The sequence below is a fragment of the Globicephala melas genome, chromosome 9 (genome assembly GCF_963455315.2).
Source record: "Globicephala melas chromosome 9, mGloMel1.2, whole genome shotgun sequence".
Taxonomy (NCBI): Eukaryota; Metazoa; Chordata; class Mammalia; order Artiodactyla; family Delphinidae; genus Globicephala; species Globicephala melas.
This window is the reverse complement of record NC_083322.1, coordinates 87,380,253-87,403,451: the sequence shown is the minus strand read 5'-3', so window position 1 is coordinate 87,403,451 and position 23,199 is coordinate 87,380,253. Positions and strand designations below refer to the sequence as shown.

Sequence of the window (23,199 nt, the reverse complement as noted above, 5' to 3'; positions counted from 1 at the left end):
TAGGACCACATCAGTTTTATTCATGTAAAATTATGTGCTTTATATTAATGGTTAATATTTTAAAGGAAATGTGTTAGGTTTTTTTTCCTTCTCTTTTTCCTCTCTTATTTTTACCTCACCTTCCCTTTTTGTCTATAATCTTTTTTTTTCCGAATCAGTATCGGCAATGATCTTTTAATTAAATTGAATTGGCGCTTACATTTCTGTTGTAGATAGCGTTGTCAGTCCTCTCCTAAAAGGACAAGTATATTATCTGCTTGGTAACTGGGTGTTGCTGTTCACTTGTGCTGTACTGCGAAGGAGGAGGGGAAAATTAAGGTGTAAAACAGAAGTGTTTTTCTAAAGGAGTTAGGGAGTAGATATAAATGTATCTTTAAAGACAATCAATAAATTATAGCAGATTAAAATATTTTTAGTCTAAAAATTGGGATTCTGGTTTAATATTTCATTCTTAAGTGATAAAAATGATTCACTGAGCCATATTTTTCAGGGCTGATGAAATAGAAGTAGCCAAGGGTTGCCTATCTGTTAATTACAGTCTGTAACTTTATTACCAAGACTTCTTAAATTATCTGGTATGTTCAATCTAGTTGTTAGCATTTTTGGTTTGTATTTTAATTTGATGCATTTAAAAATCTTCCTGTAGAGCCATGCTAGTTCTACCTTAAAAAAAAGAAAACACCCCTCTGCTTGAAAGAAATGGTACTTCCTGCTTTCATAAACAGTCATGTGCATAGTTTAGCAAGGCCTGATGCCTCTGGAGCTTTTTCCCTTTAGAGCACCATTGAATCCCAGTCCTAACAGAAGTACTGCGAATCTTGTGGCCTCATTTTGAACAAAAGGGATTAGGGAAGAAAAATCTCTTGATATAAGGCTTGAAAGCAAGGGCAGGCAATCTTGGTTGTGAATATTTTCTGATTTTTCCAGAAATCAAGCAGAAGATTGAGCTGCTGATGTCAGTTAACTCTGAGAAGTCGTCCTCTTCAGAAAGGTACAGCTACATCTCTTGCATGAACAATTAATGGTGTAGCATTGCTAAGAAACAAATCAGGGTGTATTTTTTTCTTGTCAAGTTTGCTATATAACGTATCGTATTGCATGCTGGTCATTGTGCTGTTTTGAAGACGTGTATTTCGGTAAGCTGTTCTGCTTTTACAAAGGCTAATTGATTTAAAAAAAAATAGTGAAGCCTAATCAGCTGCAGCATGCACACCATAACACAGCAGACTGGTGGTTCGTGTGTGACAGCTGTTGAAGGCTTTAAAAAATAATATACTTAGCTAAAAAATAAACAGAAATCTTGCATTCTTTAAGGAAATACTAGTACTAGGTTTGTTTCCTGTATTTTGAGGTTGTTGCTACACAAAATTACCAATATTGTTTGTAAGATCTAGGTTAAAAATACTTAGCTTTCGGTTGTATTAAATATTTTCTTATGTGGAAAGGGAGTGCCATTTGTAAATAGCTTAGGAATTGCAAACCCACATATTAGTCACATTCTGAAAGAGAGATATGATGCTTCTTCAAGTCTGTGCTAGGAAATGGAACAGTCACTGCATGCAGTAATTGTTCATGCCTGCAGGTAAGGACAAAATGACTCAGAAGTATTTTTAAAGCAATTATTTTATCTGTCAGTCGAATGATTATACCTCTAAGGAGATATTTTCATAAAATGCCTATTTTACTTAATAAACAGAATTAAGATATGTTTCTCTCAAGTCAGAAATGGGTCTATAGTTGCCTATTTTGATATGTAAATGTGTGTTCACTTCTGTTTACCAAAATTGTTTCTACTACATAATATTTTAAATTGAGGTTCTTGGGCATACAGTTGATGCTTACCATTCTGTTGGTTGCCTAATAGTTTATACGTAATGTTGGTATTTTGTATTAAGGTGTGTTGATTTATCTTTTCCCTGGTTAGTCTTCAGGGTTGTCTTTTTGTTCATAGATTTAATATTTAGGAAAATATTATGGAGAAATGCTTTGGTAGTTAAAGAATGATATAGGAAAAACCCTGGAAAGAAAATAGGAGGTGAAGAACCCAGCATGGTAAAATGAATTTAATTATAGTACACTAGTGTATGGAGAACATGATGTGATGGCAAAATGATGACATTAAATCAATTTATTAGTATAATTGGGTGAAAGGCTCCTGGCTTTAATTTAGGGAATTATGAATAAGGAAGGATGTTACTGCTTTCTTTAGAGGTTGAACATAGAAAAATTTAGACACATTTGTGTTTATTTTTATGTAGCTTCTAACTTCTGGTTTGTGGCTAGCCATCCCATTTTAAGCATTCTCTTTGCTGAGATGAAAAACAATCTTCAGCCTTGTGAATATTCTGCCAGTAAAATGGTGGTGATGGGAAGGGGAGAGGATGGTGGTGTAAATAGTGAACGTACCGGGTACCAACTGTAATATTAGAGTTTTGTTACTAGGAAGAGCATTCTTAATGGCATTACAACAATAATTACGTTGGCTTTTTGAGTAGCATGTGTTCTCTATTGAGAAATTGAAGGTTAAACAGAATGGGTGAATATTATTGAGAAACAAGTTAGGAATGGGTGAGGTTTTTGTAGTTAAAATACACTCTTATAAGGAAAGATTCTAAAATAATTGGTGATTACATATATTTATTTAAAAATTATTATTATTGTTTCACCTAAGCTCCTGTGGTTAAATTTGATGAAAAGGGAGGATGAATGCAGACATGATTTTAAAGTTTAGAAATCTGCCACTGTGCTTATGACAACTCTATACACATTTTACCAGAGCTTGCTTGCTTTGTTTGTTACTCTTTTGGGGGATGCTTACACATATATTTGGCAATTGTGATATGCTGACTTAATGGGTATAAATGTAGCTTATGGCTAAGCCAACACTTTGCCAACATAGAAGTTGTTTTATTAATGTAGAAATATTAAAAATAGAAATTACTCTTTTCTCCTCCTCCTTTAAATAAATTATACAATCATGGTCATTTGTCTTTTTATTTTATTTGGAAGAACTTGAAAAACAAGAATCTGAATTTAAAAAAAACATTCATGGCTTAGGAAGACTATATTTGCCCCAGCAATTTAATAGTTTTATAGTATCATGTAACATTACCACCACATTCTGCAATTCCTTGTTCTCTAATCACCTAAATTTTTAAAGTCTTTGTTTTATTTTAAATAGTTATTTGAAGCATGGCATGAGTCTTAAAGATATCTGGCATTTACCTATAGTCAGTATTCCCACGTATTTTTTGGTAAAAAGGATGAAGAGACCCTGTTTTTCTTTAAAGAGGGGAGAAGCTACTTGTGAGAAACCAAGTTATCATTTGTCACGATTGATTTTTGTTCACTGTCTGCAGTATAGCATGATCTTATGTTTGTATGTATGTATGTACGACTGTGTCGGGTCTTCATTGCTGTGCGCGGGCATTCTCTAGTTGCAGTGAGCGGGGGCTGCTCTTCATTGCGGTGCGCAGGCTTCTCATTGCGGTGGCTTCTCTTGTTGCAGAGCACGGGCTCCAGGCGCACCGGCTTCAGTAGTTGTGGCTCGCAGGTTCTAGAGCACAGGCTCAACAGTTGTGGCGCACGGGCGCAGCTGCTCCGTAGCATGTGGGATCTTCCCGGACCAGGGCTCGAACCCGTCTCCCCCTGCATTGGCAGGTGAATTCTTAACCACTGCACCACCAGGGAAGTCCCCTAGAGTGATCGTTTGATATGATATCTCAGAGAACCGAGTGGAGGAACGATGTTTTTAAGTACAAAATGTGATATATAAACAGTGATGTGATGGTCATAATAGTCTTTCCATCTCATATTTTTCACCCGCTTAATGAGAATTGCTAGTCCTGTGACAGCTGGTAGTGGTTGAATTATTTTTTTTTCAGACAATATTATAAAATGGGAAAAGCAAAACAGACTTTATTTTTGTAGACTCTTAAGGATCATTCATTGAGAATACATACAAATATGATTTAAGTTATATTGTAATGGAGTTTTGAAGTTTTTTTGTGACCTGAATTAGAAAATATGTTTTTTTTTTTTTTCCCCCGGTATGCGGGCCTCTCACTGTTGTGGCCTCTCCCGTTGCGGAGCACAGGCTCCGGACGCGCAGGCTCAGCGGCCATGGCTCACGGGCCCAGCTGCTCCGCGGCATGTGGGATCTTCCCGGACCGGGACACGAACCCGCGTCCCCTGCATCGGCAGGTGGACTCCCAACCACTGCACCACCAGGGAAGCCCCAAAAATATGTTATCTTAACAAATTACAATACCACCTTGAAATATAAATTCTTTTTTTTTTTTTTTTTTTAACCTTTAACAGAATGGAGGGGTGTCCATTGAATATCATTTAGCAGGGGAGGTGTGGAGCACTTCTTTTCCGAATGGCTGACTCATAAGACAAAAAACAGTGGGGTGACAAAAGTTGTAATTTAGTTTTTGATTTTATATTTTGGAGAGAGAGAAAAATGTCAACTTACCCATTTTTAAAATTAAGGACAGAGAACATTATTGAATGAATAAAAAAAACAAATGAGCCTGATTTGTATGTTATTGCCAGTTAAGAGGAAGACATATCTGTTGCAAGAGAGTGCCCTTCTGCAGATTTTAGGAATAAACCCTACAGTGAATATTTTCCTTTTAATTGAGCTGCTGTTGGATAGATGGATTATATTCAGCTTAAACCATGGTAGAGACAAGGGTCGAGCATAATTTTAGTTCTTCATCTGCCGCTACTTAATGTAAAAAAAAAAAGCCGTAAAAATTTATTTGATGCAAAAATTAGTTAGGTTTTTCAAGTTTTTGTTTCCTCTTACCTTTTCCTAGCTAGAACACTCCAGGGATGTGGAAATTTATGGGGTTAGAGTAGGTGGGGAAGAGGCGTATAGTAATAATGGTAAGAGCTGGAAGAAAGGTAGTAATCATTTATTAAACATTTTCAGATACTAGTTCTAAGAGAGGAGAAAGCGGAGTGTGCTGTAGGGAGACTCTGATTAAATCATTCCCAGAAAGGTCCTGAGTGAACAGAAAACACTTCACTCTGCCTCAAATTTTTTCAAACTCTATTACTGCTTCTTCAGTGAATCATGAACAAAATCAGACAATACTTAATACAGAAGAGTTGAGCCCAGAGTGCTGAGAGCTATGCTTCCCAGTCCATCTAGGCTGAGTCCATGGAGGGTTGAGGAGGTCCTGAGATAAGGGGCTTGAGAAGCTGAGAATCTGCATTCACACTAAGCATTGCTCACATCTGCTATTGTAAAATGTGAATGGATGTTGTGATTAATAAGGTTCACAATTAGTCAAAAGTTAATGAAATATCGGTGCCTTTGTAGGATTGCATTTTCTCAGGGAACGGATACTAAAAGGATCATCTCTTGTTGTGTATGTGTTTTTGACATTTTTTGGTGTTAAAAGGGGTCCTTATACTGGAATAGATATGAAGTAGTATCCTGTATCTTTAGCATCCCACATAGCTAGCACATAGTTGACTTGACAAGTTGCTAGCTACCTTTTAAAGAAGAGAAAAAGGGAGAGGGAGAAAGTATCATAAAAATAATTATGCTGTGGCTTATATTCTACCAATGCTATATAAACAGAATTGGTGAGAAGTGATGAGATTGGTATGTTGCCCCTCCCCCAGTATAAGGGCATTTGAAATAACATAAAGAACCTGTGCTATTTTTGTGTATATATTTTAATTCCTTTTCTTAATTTGGAGCCTCTTCAGTGAAGAGAAAAAGACATATGATAGTAATGCATGGTTGCAGAAAGCAAAAAGAGAAGTCTGGAAGAATCAGGAGAACAGAAGGGAGAGAATAAATAAATAAGGATGGGACCAGATGAAGAGAGAAGAAAGTAAAGGATGTTCAGTGGAAAATGATCCAGGATCAAGGTGTCTTTTATTTGCTCTTATGTTGAGTATATTTTCCTCCATGTCTCTGTGGTGAATTAAGAGTAGTCGTGGGAGGAGAGCCAAATTTTATAACAGATGCTTTTTTCATTGGACCTGTCCCCTTCCCATTCCAACTCAAAGGGTAGGACGGGCAGCTAATGATAACTGTTTTTTCCTTTTCCACCCCTCAACTCTGCCACTCTTGGCTTTGTTTCTGTATTTGCAGGATAGAAGTATTTGAGATGTAGTCTTTCTTGAGTGGTGAGCTGAGTTGACAGTGGCTGACTGGGTTGTCTTCCATCTATTCAGTCTTTATGCTTTCTTCTGCTTTTATTTAATATTTTGTAATATTTAAATTGTAGATGGGAAAGTGCATAGATCACAGATCATTATAAAATTCAGTTTATTGATTTTTTTTCTTGTGTAGTTTGTGGTTTATGTGTTGTATTTAAGAAATCTTTGCCAAGCCCAAGGTCACTAAGATTTTTGCTATGCTTACTTCTAGAAGTTTTCAGCTCTTCATATTTAAGTCTGTAATTAATTTTGGGCTTTAGTATTAAGGTAGAAATTGAGATTATTTCTGCACATGACTAGTCAGTTTTTTTGTTTTTTTTTTTTCCCTCCGGTACGCGGGCCTCTCACTGCTGCGGTCTCTCCCGCCGCGGAGCACAGGCTCTGGACGTGAAGGCCCAGCGGCCACGGCTCACGGGCCCAGCCGCTCCGCGGCATGCAGGATCCTCCCGGACCGGGGCACAAACCCGTGTCCCCTGCATCGGCAGGCGGACTCTCAACCACTGCGCCACCTGGGAAGCCCCTAGTCAGTTGTTTTATCTGTTTTTGAGTATTATATATAAACAGAAACCCTCTGTGTAGTCTTTTGGTCCATCTTCTCCTGATGTTACCTATGTGAGATTCATCCGTGTTTTCATGTGTAGCTGTAATTGACTCAGTCTCATTGCTGTACAGTATTCACCATAGGAATATACCTCACAGTAGTAGATAATCCATTCTGTTGATGAGCATGTGGGATGTTTGCAGGTGGTGGCTTTTAGGAATAGTGCTTCTGCGAGCCTTTGTATACATGTCTTTTGGCGAATGAACCTTTGCATACCATTTCTGTTGCATGTCGTTCCTGGGAGCGCCATTGCTGAGCTTCGGTGGGTATTGCCAGCTTTATAAAGTGAACGTGCCAGTCTGCACCCTCACCAGCTGTGCTCCAAGGCCTTGCCACCTGGTACTGTGTATTCTTTCTCTCTTCCCTCCCCTTTCCTTTTCCCTTCCCTCCTTTCCTCCTTTCTCTTGTAGCATTCTGGTTGGTGTGCCAGGGTGACCCAGAGTTTGAACCTTTTGGAGGAGGATTAGAAGCAAATAGGGGACTATTTCCGAGTACCACCTCTTATGAAGAAGATCACAATGAGAAGTTTAGACCAAACAGGAACCATAGGGTGTAGTCATCTGAGGTACTGCTCTCCCACAGACTGCTTCTAGTCTAGTCTTTTACCTGGGTCTTAGAGGCCACGGGTGTTAACATCAGTTTTCAGATTTGGTTTCAGTAACAAAACCATTTCTTCAGTTGACCCTTATTAGAAACCTCTCGGGTAAAACATACAAAAGACAAGCTTGGACTGGGAAGCAGGGAAGTGACCAGAACCTAGCAGTTGTTGGTACTCAGCCACCCCACCCTGAGAACCCCTCCCTGGAGCTTCAGTCCTCTCTCCTTTAAAACTCTTGATGCAGGTAGACCACACAGATCTGACGAAGAAATTATGACATTTTGGTATGTTTTGGTCTAGATGCAGTTCCTAAATTATTTTGTTAGTTTGTAACCTGTTTAAACTTTGATTCTGTTTCCTGATGCCTCTTGGGAGGCTTGCCACGTTACAGCCAGAGCAAACCTTTCAGAATGCAGATCTGCTCAGGTAGGTAACTCCACTTTACAAACTCTTCTGCTGTCTTCCCATTGTTCTTGGCATAAAGGTAAACTCCATACCTGGGCCATTGAGCACCTATACTCTCCAGCCTAGACTCAGACTCCTTGACTTTGGTCATGTTCCCCCTGCCTTGCTGTTTTGCTGCTCGCAGCCTTCTCATCTCAAGGAAGCCCTGCCTAGGTCAAATTACACCTGTTATAACCGTTACAGAATCATGCATCTCTCCTTTGCAGCATTTGTCACAGCTGCTGTTTGACAGTGGGGAGTATTGGTGACATTTGGTCTTCTTACTGGTTTACTTACTATTCGCCCCAACTTATGATCTTAAATATAGAAGTGCTCTCAGCACAAAATATTTTTATTTTATGTCATCATTTGCAGCTTATAAATTATGAACTTTGTGGGAAGACTTTTTACGTTATAGGGAGATATCTATTTCTACGGTATTGGCATAGATTAATAAATTATAGCCATATATTGTTATAGATAGTCAATTATATATATATAATCATATGGTCAAGTATAGTCATAAGCTAATTTAACTCTTACGAACTGTCAAGATTACAAATCTTAGGTTTTTCTATCACCATAAAAATGCACAGTTTATTTTATATATATATATTTTTTTTCTTTTTTTTTTACATTTGTTTTAATGTAAAATAGAAAGTAAAGTAAATCTGAACACTTTCCATCTTTGCGCCATACTGGTAACATCCAACGATATAGCCTTTTATTTCCCAAATGTCAGTATTTTGAATATCATCTTGGTGCTTTGTCATGGTTGCACTCCACCCTCTACTGTTATTTACTTAATATCTTTTTTTGTTTATTTTTTTACTGTGATAAAATACATACGACATAAAATTTTATAATGCTCTTTAAATGTTAATTTTCTTTAAAAGGGAATCTTTCTATCACTACCAGAACGGGAGAAACGTATCATTTGCCTTTAAAAACAGTTATGGTTAAATCCTGTCTAGATTCTGTTGTCTGATAAAGGCTTCAGGCCTGAGCCATATGCTCCCTCTGTTTACAAGGGAAATTAAATTGGCCAGTGTCATAAAAGCACTTAAGTTATGTGTTAGCACCAAAGTGAGACTTGCTCTTTGATATACTTAGAAGGATTTAAAGAAACTTGGGAAAGGAGTAGTTTTCTCAGTATGTGATTCAATACCTAGTCCAAAGTATCACCTAAGATTATTTTATATACCAGCAGTGGCACTTCTTCACTTTGGGAACCCCCTTCCCCCAAAATGGTTGTTCAGGGAAGTTTTGAACAAATGTGAGCAGCTATTATAAGAATAACAATGGCACCAATAAAAAATAGCTCTAAATAATCATATTGCAGATTCCCTTTGAGGCAGAATTCTTTATGTGCCAGTAGTTGGAAGAAATTAAGACTAATTTTAGTATAGATTACATTTGTCATCTATCCATCCTCCATTCATCCATCCAACATTTATCAGCAGCTGCTGTGTACTAGCCACTCAGTTATTGGGAAATCAGGGAGCAGCAACGGCAGCACAAAAGCAGAAGAGGCTTTGGTGGGTGGCTTTAACCCTGACATACCTTGGTCGTTTTCTTGGGTGTGCAGTGCTGAGTTACTGTATCATGGACGACTCTATGGTGGGAGGCCATTGGCACTCTTTGAAAGAATTACAAATAACCAGTAATTGCATTTTGGGGGAACTTATATTAAGACTAGTGCTGTGGTGTGCAGAGTTACAAACACAGTTGTCTCCCGACGGCCAGTATAAATGAGCGATGAGGGCCTCTTGGGGACTCTGGCAACCTGGAGACCACAACCCCATCTAAAGAGGTGACAGCTTCTGCTGATAACTGCCATGTTGAAATACAGACCAAGTTGTGCCAGTTCTTGTGATTTTTAGGAAAAGTTGAAAATTTGCTTTTCTTGTAACATCTCTTATTTTAAATGATGGTGCAGATTAAAAAACAAAACAAACTTGTACCAGTCATTTAAAAAAAAAAGCATCTTATCTAAATTCTGTTCATGATAAACATTCTTCTACTGTACTGTAGCACATTGATTTACAATTTGTGAACCACAGACCTGCGCAGATTTGCTGAGTTTCAAATCCTGTGAGTACTAAGCATTATCTATAGAATACAAGTCAAACAACTGTCTTGTTAAGCGATGTGTTTATGGGTTTCTCTGACATTTCAAACGTGCAAAAGCACTGGTGACTACTCCTCTAATAACCACATACTAAGATACCAAAAATTCAGTAAGATATCAACTGTTTAGAGTAGGAAGAACCCCCAAAAGAGATGCATTTCTCAAATTGGGGAGTTGTTATCTTCATTTATTTATTCTACAAATATTTATTACATACCCATTATGGTGGAACTTAAACTTTAGTAAATAATCTGAAAATTACAGAGGTAGAACAGTGTTCTGCTTGTACAACTGCCACCTCATCCTTTTTCTCCTTTCCCCCTTTCCTTCTTTTTCCTCTTTGCCTCCATCCCTTTCCACAAAAAAGATTTTAGGCTAGCTAGAATAATATCTACAATGTAGTAGAAAAAGGATCAGAGAAAATTCAGGTCAGGGTAGAAGGTTTCGAGGGAGGACAGTCAGATGCACACCCCGATATGTGGTGTTTGCTGTGCAGCTCCTGAAGGTGACTGACAAATCTGACTTTATGTTTTCTGACAGCCAAACTAAAGAAAAAAAAACGTTACATTGCTCTTATTATCTGTAAGGAGAAAATATACTAGTTTATTCAGGAGAACCAAACTTTCCGTAATTACGATTATTATTATTTAACATAATCTTTCCCACATATCTCAGAAGATAACATTTATTCATTTTAGAAAATTCAGATTAAAAAGAAAACAAAAAGCACCATGCTTTTATCATTAAAGGTAAGTCACGGTTATTAATTTAAGTTTAATTTTTGTCTTAGTGTAACGTATACCTATAAAATTTAAGCAGATTTACTTAAACATTAATAACACCATCACCAACAAGAAACCCAGTATCATACTGACAAATTATTTTGGAATTAGCTTTTTACACTTATGCAGTTTTCCTGATGTTATTAAGTAATCTTCAATAGCATCATTTTTTTTAAATGCTGTAATTTTGAAAGGCTGCACAGGCCTGATTCCATGATATGGATGGATGTACCATAATTTTATTTATTGAGTCTTGACCTTAGAAATGGAATCACTTACAAAGCCAACTTGTAAGGTTCTCGATAGAGAGTGTTAAATTGCCTCCAGAAAGTGCAGCTTTACACTCTCACTGGCAGTGTATAATGAACCTTTTTGTTTACACGCTGATTTGGGATTCTTACATTAGTCTCTTTTTGAGTGTTGTATAGATGACTCTGAGCAATATGCCAGGCGGCGTCGACTTATCAGTCCCTCTGCTCCTTGCCTCTTCCCTCCAGTAAAGCCAAATGTTGTTGTGGTCCCTTTGGTGTTTCCATCGGGTTGTTCATAAGTGAAAGTGAGGTCAGTACGATCCACTTTAACAAGATATAAGACACATTCAACTGTTGTATGCACTTAGGCATTTATTATTGATAAATGCCTTGGGTGTAGTGAGTGTTCATGCTGATGAATCTTAATTTTTAAGAGATTTCAAGAAGTTAAATGATCTAAGCTTCTCACTCCAGACAGATGACATAACATTCAACACAGATGGTTGGTTTTCCCTTTTTGTTTTATTATTTTTTTTAAGATACAGGAATTAAGATTCTCAAACCTTCCTTGTTAAACCAGAGCCTTGTGGATGTTCAGTAAGTATTCACTGACTATTGCAAAATTTAATCACCTTTTTCGTCAAGATCTTCCTTTTGACAAAATGCTGGAGTTTGAATCTTTTGGGGAGAGTAGGGCTAGGGAGTGTAGAGCAGGAGGACCAGAATCTAAAGTCCAAGTCCTCAGGTTAGCCTTGCAGGCGGAGGAAGCAGCACGGCAGAAGTCATAGTGAAATGAAATGTCGAGGCACCGTCTGGGAGCTCTAAATAATTCCATAAGGCTGGGAAGGAGGTGGAGGAAAAGATTGGAAGATAGGTGAGAGAGAGATGATGTACTCTGGTGGCAAGGACTCTTCTATGCAGTGGTAAGGTTTTTGAATCCTGTGCTGTTGTTTACAAGGATCATTGAAAGGTTTCAGTAAGGGACGTGTTCTGCCTATGTTGAGAACAGGTACATGCTCCTTAGGGCATAAAGTAAGGTCTTTTAAGGAAGTTCAAAGAAATGCATTTTTTTTCTTCTAGGATTGAAGGTTGCAGTATATCCTGTAGAGTTGGTGGCCAAATGTTGTTCTTCTGTTCTGGAAATGGGTAGAAAAATTATAGCAGTATTTACCATTTGAGTGAGAGAGGGCAGATGAATTCCTTGATTCTGGGAGGATTACCAAGAGAGGCTATGAAATATGTTTTTCTTCAAGGCTTTAAAAAGAGGGTGGTTCCTTATTTGTTTGGATGGGTAGAGATACTCTAAAGACAGATAGTTGGCCTGCTGAACCTTAAGTATTTTTTCTATGTTATATATGGTTAATCATGATTGCAAGATTCCTGATAATCATGAATATGAAATATTAAAAATACGAAATGTTCGTCTCAAAATGTTCTATCAACAATTTGTGACAGAAGTCTTTTCCCGGTGGATATATAAAGCATCACTTCTGTAAATTATTTAAAACATTCTAGGCCAGTGCTGTACAATAGACTTTCTGTAGTGATGGAAGGTTCTATAATATAGGCATGCCTTACAGAGCATCAGATAAGTGGCTCTCATGACCAAAGAATAAATTTTAAATTTTATTTGACTTTAATTTAAAATTTAAAGCACTGAATAATATTTTCAGATGAGAATGCCCGTGACCTCTGTTGTGTTAATCTTTCTTTTTTCATTTAGAAAATAATTATATATATTTTTTATAAATTTATTTATTTGTTTTAGTTTTGGCTGTTTTGGGTCTTCATTGCTGCACACGGGCTTTCTCTAGTTGCGGGGAGCACGGGTGACTCTTGGTTGCGGTTCGCGGTCTTCTCACTGCAGTGGCTTCTCTAGTTGTGGAGCACCGGCTCTAGGCGCGTGGACTTCAGTAGTTGTGGCTCGCGGGCTCTAGAGCACAGGCTCCGTAGTTGTGGCTCATGGGTTTAGTTGCTTCGCGGCATGTGGGATATTCCAGGACCAGGGATCGAACCTGTGTCTCCTGAATTAGTAGGTGGATCCTTAACCACTGCACCACCAGGGAAGCCCCCACTTAACTAAATTTTAAGTCTTCTTTTTAATGTTCTACTAACTTAACAGTGTCTTATTAATAGGAAAAGCAATAACTTAGTTTCCTAAATGTTCGGTTTTAAAGAGAAAGATAAAATGAGATAGACAAATTTCCAAGTCTGTGTTATCTGATGAATTCGTGGTTTAAGGTATTCAACACATATACACATACACAGATTATTCTCAGTTTGTTCTTCTTGATATTGTTTTAGCCAGAGCTTAAAAAAAAAAACCAAGGACTTCCCTGGTGGTCCTGCATGACCCATGGCACGGCCAAAAACAGAAAACAAAATTTGATTTTGAAAATCAGTTCTTGTCCCCCTCACTAGCCTTTTCCCCTCACTAGCCTCCCCCCAACCCCCCTTAACAGTTTAGTAGTGATTTATGATAGTATTCTTTGGACTCCGGATGAAAAGGGACATCCTGTTTTGAGGGTCAGGATAATCCTTAGCTTGCAGGAGGAGCCTCTGTTTAATGCTGGGCTGAAGAAGGTTTACAGTTACGTTGACTACAAAGTTATATTCATTTATGGAAAAGCAAGTCTGATGGGATTAAACATAGAATTGTGGAAGAAAGATTTTTATTTCGTTGCTCAGCTCAGTCTTTTTAAGAAAAAGAGATTCAATGCTTGCTTGCTTTTTGCATATCTTATTAGTTTTAATTTGACAGTCTGTTTGAAGAAAGGAAAGACTTCTCTAGAGGAATGCTTGGCTGCCTGTGATACAATACATAAACACCTTGGTTTGTCGTATGTGATTTTCTTTTCAGTTTAGGACTGTCATTTTTTTCTGAGCTTTTGTAGGTGAAGGGCGAGTGTATTGATGGATTTATTGCTGTTGTGGTATCTTTGTATACTTCTCTTTCACTGTAGATGCAAATATCTGTTTCACAGTGAACAAATCAAGAACTTGTGTGTTATGAGCTGTGCAGTGTCCAGTTCACCCTCGCTTTGTTCCTCCATGGTCACATCCCCCTTAGAAGTTTCTGCTGCTGTTGCTGCCCTGAAGTCAGCCATGTTCCCAGCAGCAGCTTAGGCCCTATTTTGTGGTCCCCTGAGGAAAAATAGTTATTATCCCCCGCTTCTCTCAGTGTTACTATAAAATATTTAATGGCTTATGACAAAGATGGAACTGAATTTCATAGTAGTAAAACTTATCGCTAATCACCCATCTGATTGTTTAATGGAATCACAGATTTTTATGGAGAACATTAAAGGCCTTCTGTTTCTTAGGACTAGATGTTATGAAGTATCTGTTTGTAGAAATACTTTTAGATAAATGCAAATCAAGCATTTTCCAAGAAATTTCTTCAAATTTAATATTTTAAAAGTGGATCCACAGACGTTAATTTTTCTAAAGTTGAGGCACTCTCTAGTTACCTGATGTGACTTGGTACTTTATGTAACTCTGAACTTTTAAATTCCCATTAAGGGTTCAGTGGCATCACTCCTTGCATGTATGTAAGTTAAAAGCTGTATGTCTGCAAATGTGAAATTATGTAATGACTGACATCATGACAGCAGCCTTTTCTCCAGTGATACAACACATAAGTTTTTCTTTTCTTGCACTGTTTGAGTTTGAGGGTATGTGGTGCAAAATAATGTATTTAAATTTAAACATTAGAATAACATTCAGCTCCATGATAGAATCATGCTTTGAGAAGCACATGGGCAACAAGAACTCATGTGAAGGAATTGAAGATTTATCGTCATGTCTCGTGTCGTTCCAAGTCATAGGCTTATTGAAAGAAATGTTTGGAGCAATCGCCACATTATCAACATTATTATTTTCCCTCTAACTTTAATATAGTTGAGATGATGCAGGTAAAAGTGCATTTATGAATGATGCGGCTCAGTTATAACGATTCATTTTCATTAACTAATCAAAAGCATTTAACTCGTTCTTTTGACCAGGCATATATAGATGAATGTAATGATGAAAATTATCATAGCAAGAAGGGAAATTGGAGATCCATTGTATCCTCCACCCTTGTTTTCTGCATAAGAAAAAGTGATGCCTGAAACAGTGAAGTGATGCATCTAAGATTCCAGAGGATTCTTGTAAACCAGTAACTTGCAGTATTTAAATTTGGAGTCTTGGAACATTGCATAATGCAGTTGGTTTGCCCAGTTCCCTTTCTCTTCTTTAAGAACCAAGAATGATTATTTTAAATTATACTAGTACTGTTTTTTTATATCTGCTCTAACCAGAGCATGGAAGAAATAATGTTAAATGCCTTTCGTTTTACAGCACATTTTCCTATTCACTCTTAATTCTTTAAGAAATGCTTGTAGAAGCATACTGTAGATGGTTCTATTCCCACTTTGTAGGTAAGAAAACCAGTATGTTTACGACTTAACAATGTCACACCTCAGTTAGTGGTAAAAGTACCCTCAGAGCCATGTTTTGCAGCTCCAACCCCTGTGCTCAGGGCATTGTCTGAAAACAGAGATTTTGAGTATTTTTATGTAGCAGGTGTCCTGAGTCAGGTTGCATGCATTTAATAGGAGTTCATACTCTTCATTTCTTTCTCCAGTAACTTCAACATGTAAGTACCAAAAAGGAAAGAGATTAGGAGTGCCAACCTTTGCCATGAAACAGAGCAGGTATAACTAGCACACATGGACAGAATTCACACTTTTGCTGTCTTCTACCCTATTGCTCATCCTGGTTAACCGTTGTGTATCTCAGTGCTTCACACTCAGCTACCTGATTCTGTGAACCATTCACATAAAGGGAAAGCTTCCCTTTTCTGGAAATGCCACTCATCAGCAGATTTCACTCTTAGGCAATCCCTTTTCTCCTGACAGTTCTGGGCAAATGAAAGATTGTTGTCACTAACTGGCCACCTTTCAAAATTGGTAAAATTTATAGTTGATTGTCTTCAGTATTCAAAATATCTGGCACTAAAATAGATAGATATGCTAAATACAGAAGGTTTCTTTGTTAGCGTAGAAATTGGAATAGAAGATGAGGTAAAAGTGATCCTTCTCAGTTTCTCTTTTGATTTCTTCTTTATTGCATACGTTGGCCCTTCCTCAGGGTTTCAGCCTGAGGTCTGTTTCTCTTCTCATGCATTCTCTCCGAAGATGGTCTCACCTTTCATGTTTCATTTCTCACGTTGCCATGGTGTTGAGTACCATCTGTGAGCTGACTGCCGAATTTATACCTCCAGCTCTCCATTCTGAGCTACAGACATACATATCCAGCTGCCTACTTTACACCATTACCTAAATGTCTGCTGGAACGTCAAAATTTAATGCGCCCTAAACCAAACTCATTATCTTGTTAATCCTTCCTCACTGTGCGGGTAGATAGGTTATATGGCCAGTCTGTGCTTCACTTTTCTGCCTTGTAAAATGTATTTGTAGGGGGAGGGAAAGAGAATAAATAATCCTTCTGGTTTATGGCTGCCCTTATGTGCTCTTGGGTCAATGACAAAAATTACCCTGTGCGTAACCGCCTCTGCGCGTTTAAAAGTACATCATAAGTATCTTTGAAAGAAAGCAGAAGGCAACAGGAAACTTTGTGAGGTCTATACAAGGATAAAAGGAAGCCCCCCAATCTTATCCCAGCAGATAGTGAGCAGTTTGCTGAGATGTATATGTAATTTCAAGCTGTTCTTTGTAGCAGCTGCTGGAGCCACTGTCACCTCTCTGCCAGGCTTCTTGCTCATGTTACTTCTTAACTGCCAGGCTCTACAGCGTTGGGGCCCACCGTGACTGGGAACGGCCCTTCTGGCTCTAAAATTTTGTCACTCTGCTTATTTTAATTAAAAAAGTGAATATTTATAACTGTCTATAGACTCAAAAGCCTCAGCGTTAATGTATCTCATTTTCCTTACAGTTTACATCTAGTTGGTCACTAGGTCCTGTTGATTCCTTTGCGGAAGTCCTTGCCAAATTCGTCTGCTCCCCTGTGACTTTGTCTTACTGCTTTTACTCAGCCATTCCTTGGCTCTGGCCTCAGATACTGCTGTCTCTTTCTGACCGCTGCTGGCCTCTCCCCTTTGCCCTTTGCCCCACCTCCAGGATCACGTTCCTTAAGAGACTCTTCGGTGTAGCTTAAGTAGGTCTTTCACAATCTGGTGCCCCTCATTTGGAGTTCTTACTGACCTGCCATCGTTGGTGCTTTCACCCTTTTATCTTCCTAACAGACTTGTCTTGACCTCTCGACTGCTCAGGTGTCACTGCTTCGAGCTGCTCCTCTCACACCCTGAGGTTTCTGTCTCCTAGTATGCCATTTACACTGCTGTACTAGATGCGAGAGACAAGGAGTTTTACCTATCTTTATGTTCCTGTTACCGAGAGCATCTTTTGGCCCATATAGTCAACATAAATGTTTATTTGAATAAAGGTTTTAAAATTTCTTTCCCAATTAGTAAGCAAGTTTTCGCTAAGAAAAAGTTATTTTTGTTTTTTTTATGAGAAAATGCTGGGCAGTATCTTCTTGTTTTACTCTCTTCTGAAAAGCCTTGCTAAGTGTTTCTTTCTGTAGCTGTTTTACCCCACCTCCCTGGGCTCAGAGACCTTAAAAGACTGCCGTGCTGTCAGTGGGGTCTCCAGCGCCTTCTCTCGGGTATACCCTTTACTTCTGGAAACACCTGCCTGTCGTAGAATTGCCTGTGAGCCATGAGCCTTGGCAGCATACTCGGCAATTAATGTCAGACTGAAGGCAGCATCCAGAATACTAGGCGAAGCTCCCTAGATTGGATTGAGAAAATTTTATTTATGCCAGTTCTCACATTTAAATTTAGGTGATCTGCTGAACTGCATATATGTATTAATATAATATGCTCTAATTTATAGATAAAATAATCTGTATAACTGAAATATAAAGTTTTATACCGTTTCTCAAGTTCAGAGTTTATTAAAATTCTCACCTTTGTTCACAGCCCTAAATTCACCATTTATTATTTAAAGGTGTTTTGCAAGTGATTTTAGGGTTTTAATTTTAATCTTGCCACCTTTGCTCCTTCTCACATCCCCCAACTGTAAAGTGACTCATCTAGACTTGGAGGATTGATTGGAATGTAAAAATGTCCAGGCTTTTTGAATCTTTGCCACACCTTCTAGCAGAGTAAATAACATAATGAAATAGATTTGTATATTTGAAATGCTACTTTCTTGGCAAACTGAAAATCTTTCTAGCTTTCTGTTCTTATATTTGCTTTATAGCTGCAGTCAAGCCAAAGGTTACTCTTAAGGATTGGAGCTCCGACTTGCCTTAAAGATTCATTGGTGAGCCCAGTTGACTGTTCAACTGTTCAGTTGGCTGCTGCAGACCAGCCTAGGCCATCTCTTGAGTGGGTTTAAGCTAAAAATAGATGATTCATTTTGGGTTGGCAAAGCACAAGCTCTGGATTGTTTTTTGTTGCTTGTTTCAGATGGGACTTTGTGTGCCTATGAGTAGATCTTTGTGTATACATTAGAACCTAATAATGGTTACTTTGCTTTACTTACTGCTGTGGGGTTTTATCTACATCCCCTCCCCCCCACATTTCCAGTCTCTTCTTCCCAGGCAGGCAAAGGAAGAGGGGATGTATATCATATAACTTAGAGCCCTAAAATGGAAGGGTCACTTGATATCATGTTGTTCATTTTACAGATGAAGTAGCATACTTAGAAATGTCTGTCATTAACCAGGTTGATAATGGCACAAGATGGAAGTGACAGTGTGAAATATCATGATGCATTGGAAAGAGTATCTTATGGCCTTTGGAGCTATGAACCAGAAACTAAATCCTAGCTAGCTACCTAACTTCTTTGTCTTAGTTTTCCTGATTTTTAAGATAAAGATGATAATGCCCACCTCACATGGAATTGTAAGGATTTAAGGAGATAATATATATAAAATAGAGGCTTGAGAGGCAGTGGGTGGTATTGTTTTAGGAGAGAGAATGTGGCATAGAAAAATAGTGATGTTTTGGAATTAGGCCAGATTTTTGATTGAGCTCGGATCACTGACTGACTTTGTTTACCTTGGGCAAGTAGTTAACCTTCTTTGGGCCCCAGTTTCTGTATCTGTATAAAGCAAATATAAGAATGCATAGCAGTTGGGTACTCATGAAATTTAACTGAGATAATGTACATGAAGATAATGTATATGAAGTTTTCAGGACAAGATAACAATTCAGTAAATGGTCTAGGAGCTGGTAGATGCTGCAGAGAAGGAACGTCTAAATTTAGCCCATCAGCCCTGTTATATACCTCAGTTTGCCACCATCTAATTTTGGTATCAGGATTAGAATTCTTCAGAAGCAAAATTACAAAAAGAAATATACACCCCATTCTTACAACACAATCTTCTTTAAAAAAGTTAATTTATTTTGTATTCTAACATCATTTCTCTGTTTTCACTTAGAGTTCTTCCATCTTCTTGCCTTTCAGCTCTTCACTCCAATTTGACAAAATGATTATTGAACATTTTTAAAAACTGAAACAAAATGATAATAAAAATAAAGATTACAGACTGTGAACTGGAGCAGTGCTGCCAAAGGTTACTTTTATTTAAGTACCTTAAACACTTAGGTAAATATTCAGTAAATAAATATATCAGATAGAAATATTTGATAAATAAACATTTTGATAAATATCAAGTAGTAGTAGGTAAAGTCCTACAGTAAATCAAGAGCATATTTAAAATAAAACATGGAGAAAATGTATTTTAGACATTGCCGTTTCAAAGCAATATTCTTTCTCATCGCCCAGAAATCTTTGCATTTTTGGAGACTAGTAAGGTTCAAAGGTCAGCTCTTAGCTCACCCTGTACTTTCTGAAACTACAATCTATGTTTAGGCTTTTAAAGTTAAATTTTTTTTTTTTCTTCTCCCTCCATTTGTCCCTGACTGTAATTTCTGGCCAGGATTTATATGGAGAGAACTCTGTAAACCAGGCATAATGTATGCTGCCTTGCGTGTTTTTTGTACCTCTTCTATATTCTTGGGACTCAGTTTGAAAAAATGTTTTAAAGTAGTTCATTCCATAGTGCTTCCAGATAAAATGATTATTTCACTATTGCTCCATAAAAGGCTAAAAATAAGTTTATAGAAAATTTACTTTTGACCTTTTAGTTTGTGCCCAATGTATTTGATCTAGAGGTTGAATTTACTGTAGGTAAAATATGATCAGTGGTGATAGGGAATGTGAGCAGGGTTCATCTTCAAAAGAGAATACTTTGAGAAAAGAGGTAAGGAAGTAGCCTGTAGGTAGGGAGCCATTGCTGACTAGGGCGGGAAGCCAAAAGTGAAGAACAGTGAAGCTGCTACAAAGCAAGATCCAGGCTTAAAAGGGGTGGGTGGGAGGGATTAAAAGCTCAGGGGCTCTGGCTTTCTTATTCTTATCAACCATTTATCACTGTATTTAAATCTGTCTTCAAAGTTTTCATACTTTCATATTTTTCTCTTGCTGTATATTATAGAGTAGTACTATTCCTATATCTGGTTCTGTCTAACTAGATTTTGTTAATTATGTTTTATTTTCTGCTCTCATCCCATTACATCTTATCAGCTTCTAGGAGTATGTTTGAAACAGTATATTTTGATGTTCAGGCTATTTTCCCCCTCTAGCCTTCTTAAGGGCTCTGACCCACTTACAGGCGGGAAAACCAAAAAGATGTGTTTCTTTATTTTGGGTGTGAGAAACTGGATGTATTGCTTCAGTGGTGCCCTGATAATTCAGGAAAAAAGTCTTTTGTTCTGTATGTATTTTTTATTGAGTGACTTCCTGTGCAAAGATAAATTGTATCAACCTTTTTTTCTAACTTAAGGAAGGTGTGTTATTTATATTTTGTACTTTCTGATGCTAATTATATTGTAGGTTTTTGTTTAAAAAGCTTTTTGTTAAAATTTTCTTTTTTTTACACATACAATGTAATTTAATGAACATGATGTTCTTGTTGATGTTTTCTTTTTAAAACATTCTGTGATATATAACAAGCATGCAATAAACTGAGTAAAATGTATTAATTTCAGTATACAGCTCAATGAATATTTACATATGCACATTTAAATATGTACGTATGGGTACAGGTTTACCCAGGAAAGTTCCTTAGTGCCTTTTCCTAGCCAATCCTGGACCCTAGGCACCAAACAAAACCCTTATTCTGACTTCAGACACCATGGAATAATTTTACCTGTACAGGCATACTTTGGAGATGTTGTGGGTTTGCTTCCAGACCATTGCGGTAAAGCAAATATCAAAATAAACGGAGTTACTTGAATATTTTGGTTCCCCAGTGCATATGAAAAAAATTTTTGTCAATTTGCTAGGACTTCGGTTTTTCTTCTTCTCCTCCCCCTTCCCCCCCCCCTTTTTTAAAGGTTTCTCTTTTTGCCAAGTGGTAAAAATAAGTTGTGCTAAATAAGTAAGAAGAATTTGTAATTCATATCCTCTTTGGACAAATGGGACTCTTTCTTAAGTAGGGGTTCCTAAATAGTAGGCTCAGCTATTCTGATATGTCGGGGAATTGTACAATTGGATTTGCCAGGGATTACCCCAATTTATGTTTGTTTTCTTGGCTGACTTACTAATAGGGGAAGGAGGGAAAGAAGCCCTTTCACTCTCAGAGTGTATTGGGTGATGAATTATGTGGTCGCCATGCCCTGGCTTAATGACTTCATAGATCTCCAGTGTGGTCACAGTGTCTACGCTTTCTTTTCTGGGGTCAAGATGTCCACTTCCACTGAAAGCTTGGAAAGGTGTGCTCCAGAATGGTTGTGGTGGTTTCTGTCTGGGTGGTGGAATTATAAATAATGTTACTTTCTTCACTGTCTTGATCTCTCATTTCTAACTTTCTACTAACATGAAATGATTCTGTTATTAAAACCAAAGCAGAACAACTAAACATGTTTTCAAAAATCGTTTAATTTTAACAGCAATAAAAGGGAGGCTGTGTAATGGTAAAGCCTATCAGTCAAGCTTCTGCATGCCAAGCAGTACAAACTGACTGGCTGTTTTAAATACAAATAGAAGATATGGGAATGGTTGAAGAAGGTGATGGAACAACAGAAAAGCTAAGGGACAGCTAAGAGAGGCAGCAGATACCCTCATGCCACTGGCTCAGTCTTGGGATCGCGTGGCTACTGGACACGCCACCACTGGCGTGGACCCGTAGCTGGACCCGTCCGACTTTGATTTTGCTGCCTGTGCCCTTGAGTGACTCTTTCAGAGTGAGAGTGTTCCAAGCTGAGCCTGGGCCTCCAGAGAGCAGGAACAGACCACATCTCCCACTCCAGGACGGGAGGCAATGCTTTTTGGTGACTTCCATTTGAGCATTTTTTTACCATCAGTTTACACCCAAGGGATGATGATGATGATAAAAATAATAATGATGATCTAGTTATCTTGATATTCATTTATTAGGAATTTGAATGAGGCACGCAGTGCCTTTAAAGGAAATCTGCTTTGACTTGAAAATGATTGTTAATTGCCACTAGTTGGAGTCTCAAGTAATGTTGCTTTGCTGTTGTTTACCCTGCATGATTCAGCCCTTACTTAGAACCTCTTGTCATTTCTTTGTCTGGTTGGCAGAGTATGGAATACTAGTTATTTTGACAGAGGGGTTGACTTAGATATATGCTTTGCCTTTAACTCTGGGTTATTTTGCTCATGAGTTGTGTGAAGCCTAATAATACTGTAGCTTTTTTAGAGCTTTAATTTTCAGAATGTACCACCCCTGTTATTGGCTGTTTATAAACATTTAAATGATTTTCTGTAAATCAGTCCAAGACTTAAATGCTTATAATGAACCTAAAACCAAGGATGAAAAATAGAAATATCTTCTGTTAATTGCTCTGGACCTGTTTCCTTGGGTTCTTTTTTTTTTTTTTTGGTGGTAATAAATTTATTTATTTATTTTTGGCTGCGTTGGGTCTTCGTTGCTGAGCGCGGGCTCTCTAGTTGCGGTGAGCAGGGGCTATTCTTCGTTGCAGTGCACAGGCTTCTCATTGAGGTGGCTTCTCGTTGCGGAGCACGGGCTCTAGGTGCACAGGCTTCAGTAGTTGTGGCTCGCAGGCTCAGTAGTTGTGGTGCGCGGGCTCTAGAGCACAGGCTCAGTAGTTGTGGTGCAGGGGCATAGTTGCTCTGTGGCATGTGGGATCTTCCCAGACCAGGGCT

At 38.0% G+C, this 23,199-nt stretch overlaps 1 protein-coding gene across 6 annotated transcripts in view; it reads left to right on the top strand.

Moving 5' to 3' along the window:
* Nucleotides 1-23,199, top strand: part of SRPK2 (SRSF protein kinase 2) — a 224,586-nt gene that overhangs the window by 96,331 nt on the left and 105,056 nt on the right. For 3 of the 6 annotated variants that reach the window (XM_030834366.2, XM_060304794.1, XM_060304793.1), the window contains one exon: nt 928-991. The exons of the other annotated variants lie outside the window; for them this stretch is intronic. In XM_030834366.2, the coding sequence (XP_030690226.1) occupies nt 928-991 (64 nt within the window). The remainder of the gene's footprint in view (nt 1-927; nt 992-23,199) is intronic. 6 annotated transcript variants of the gene reach the window in all.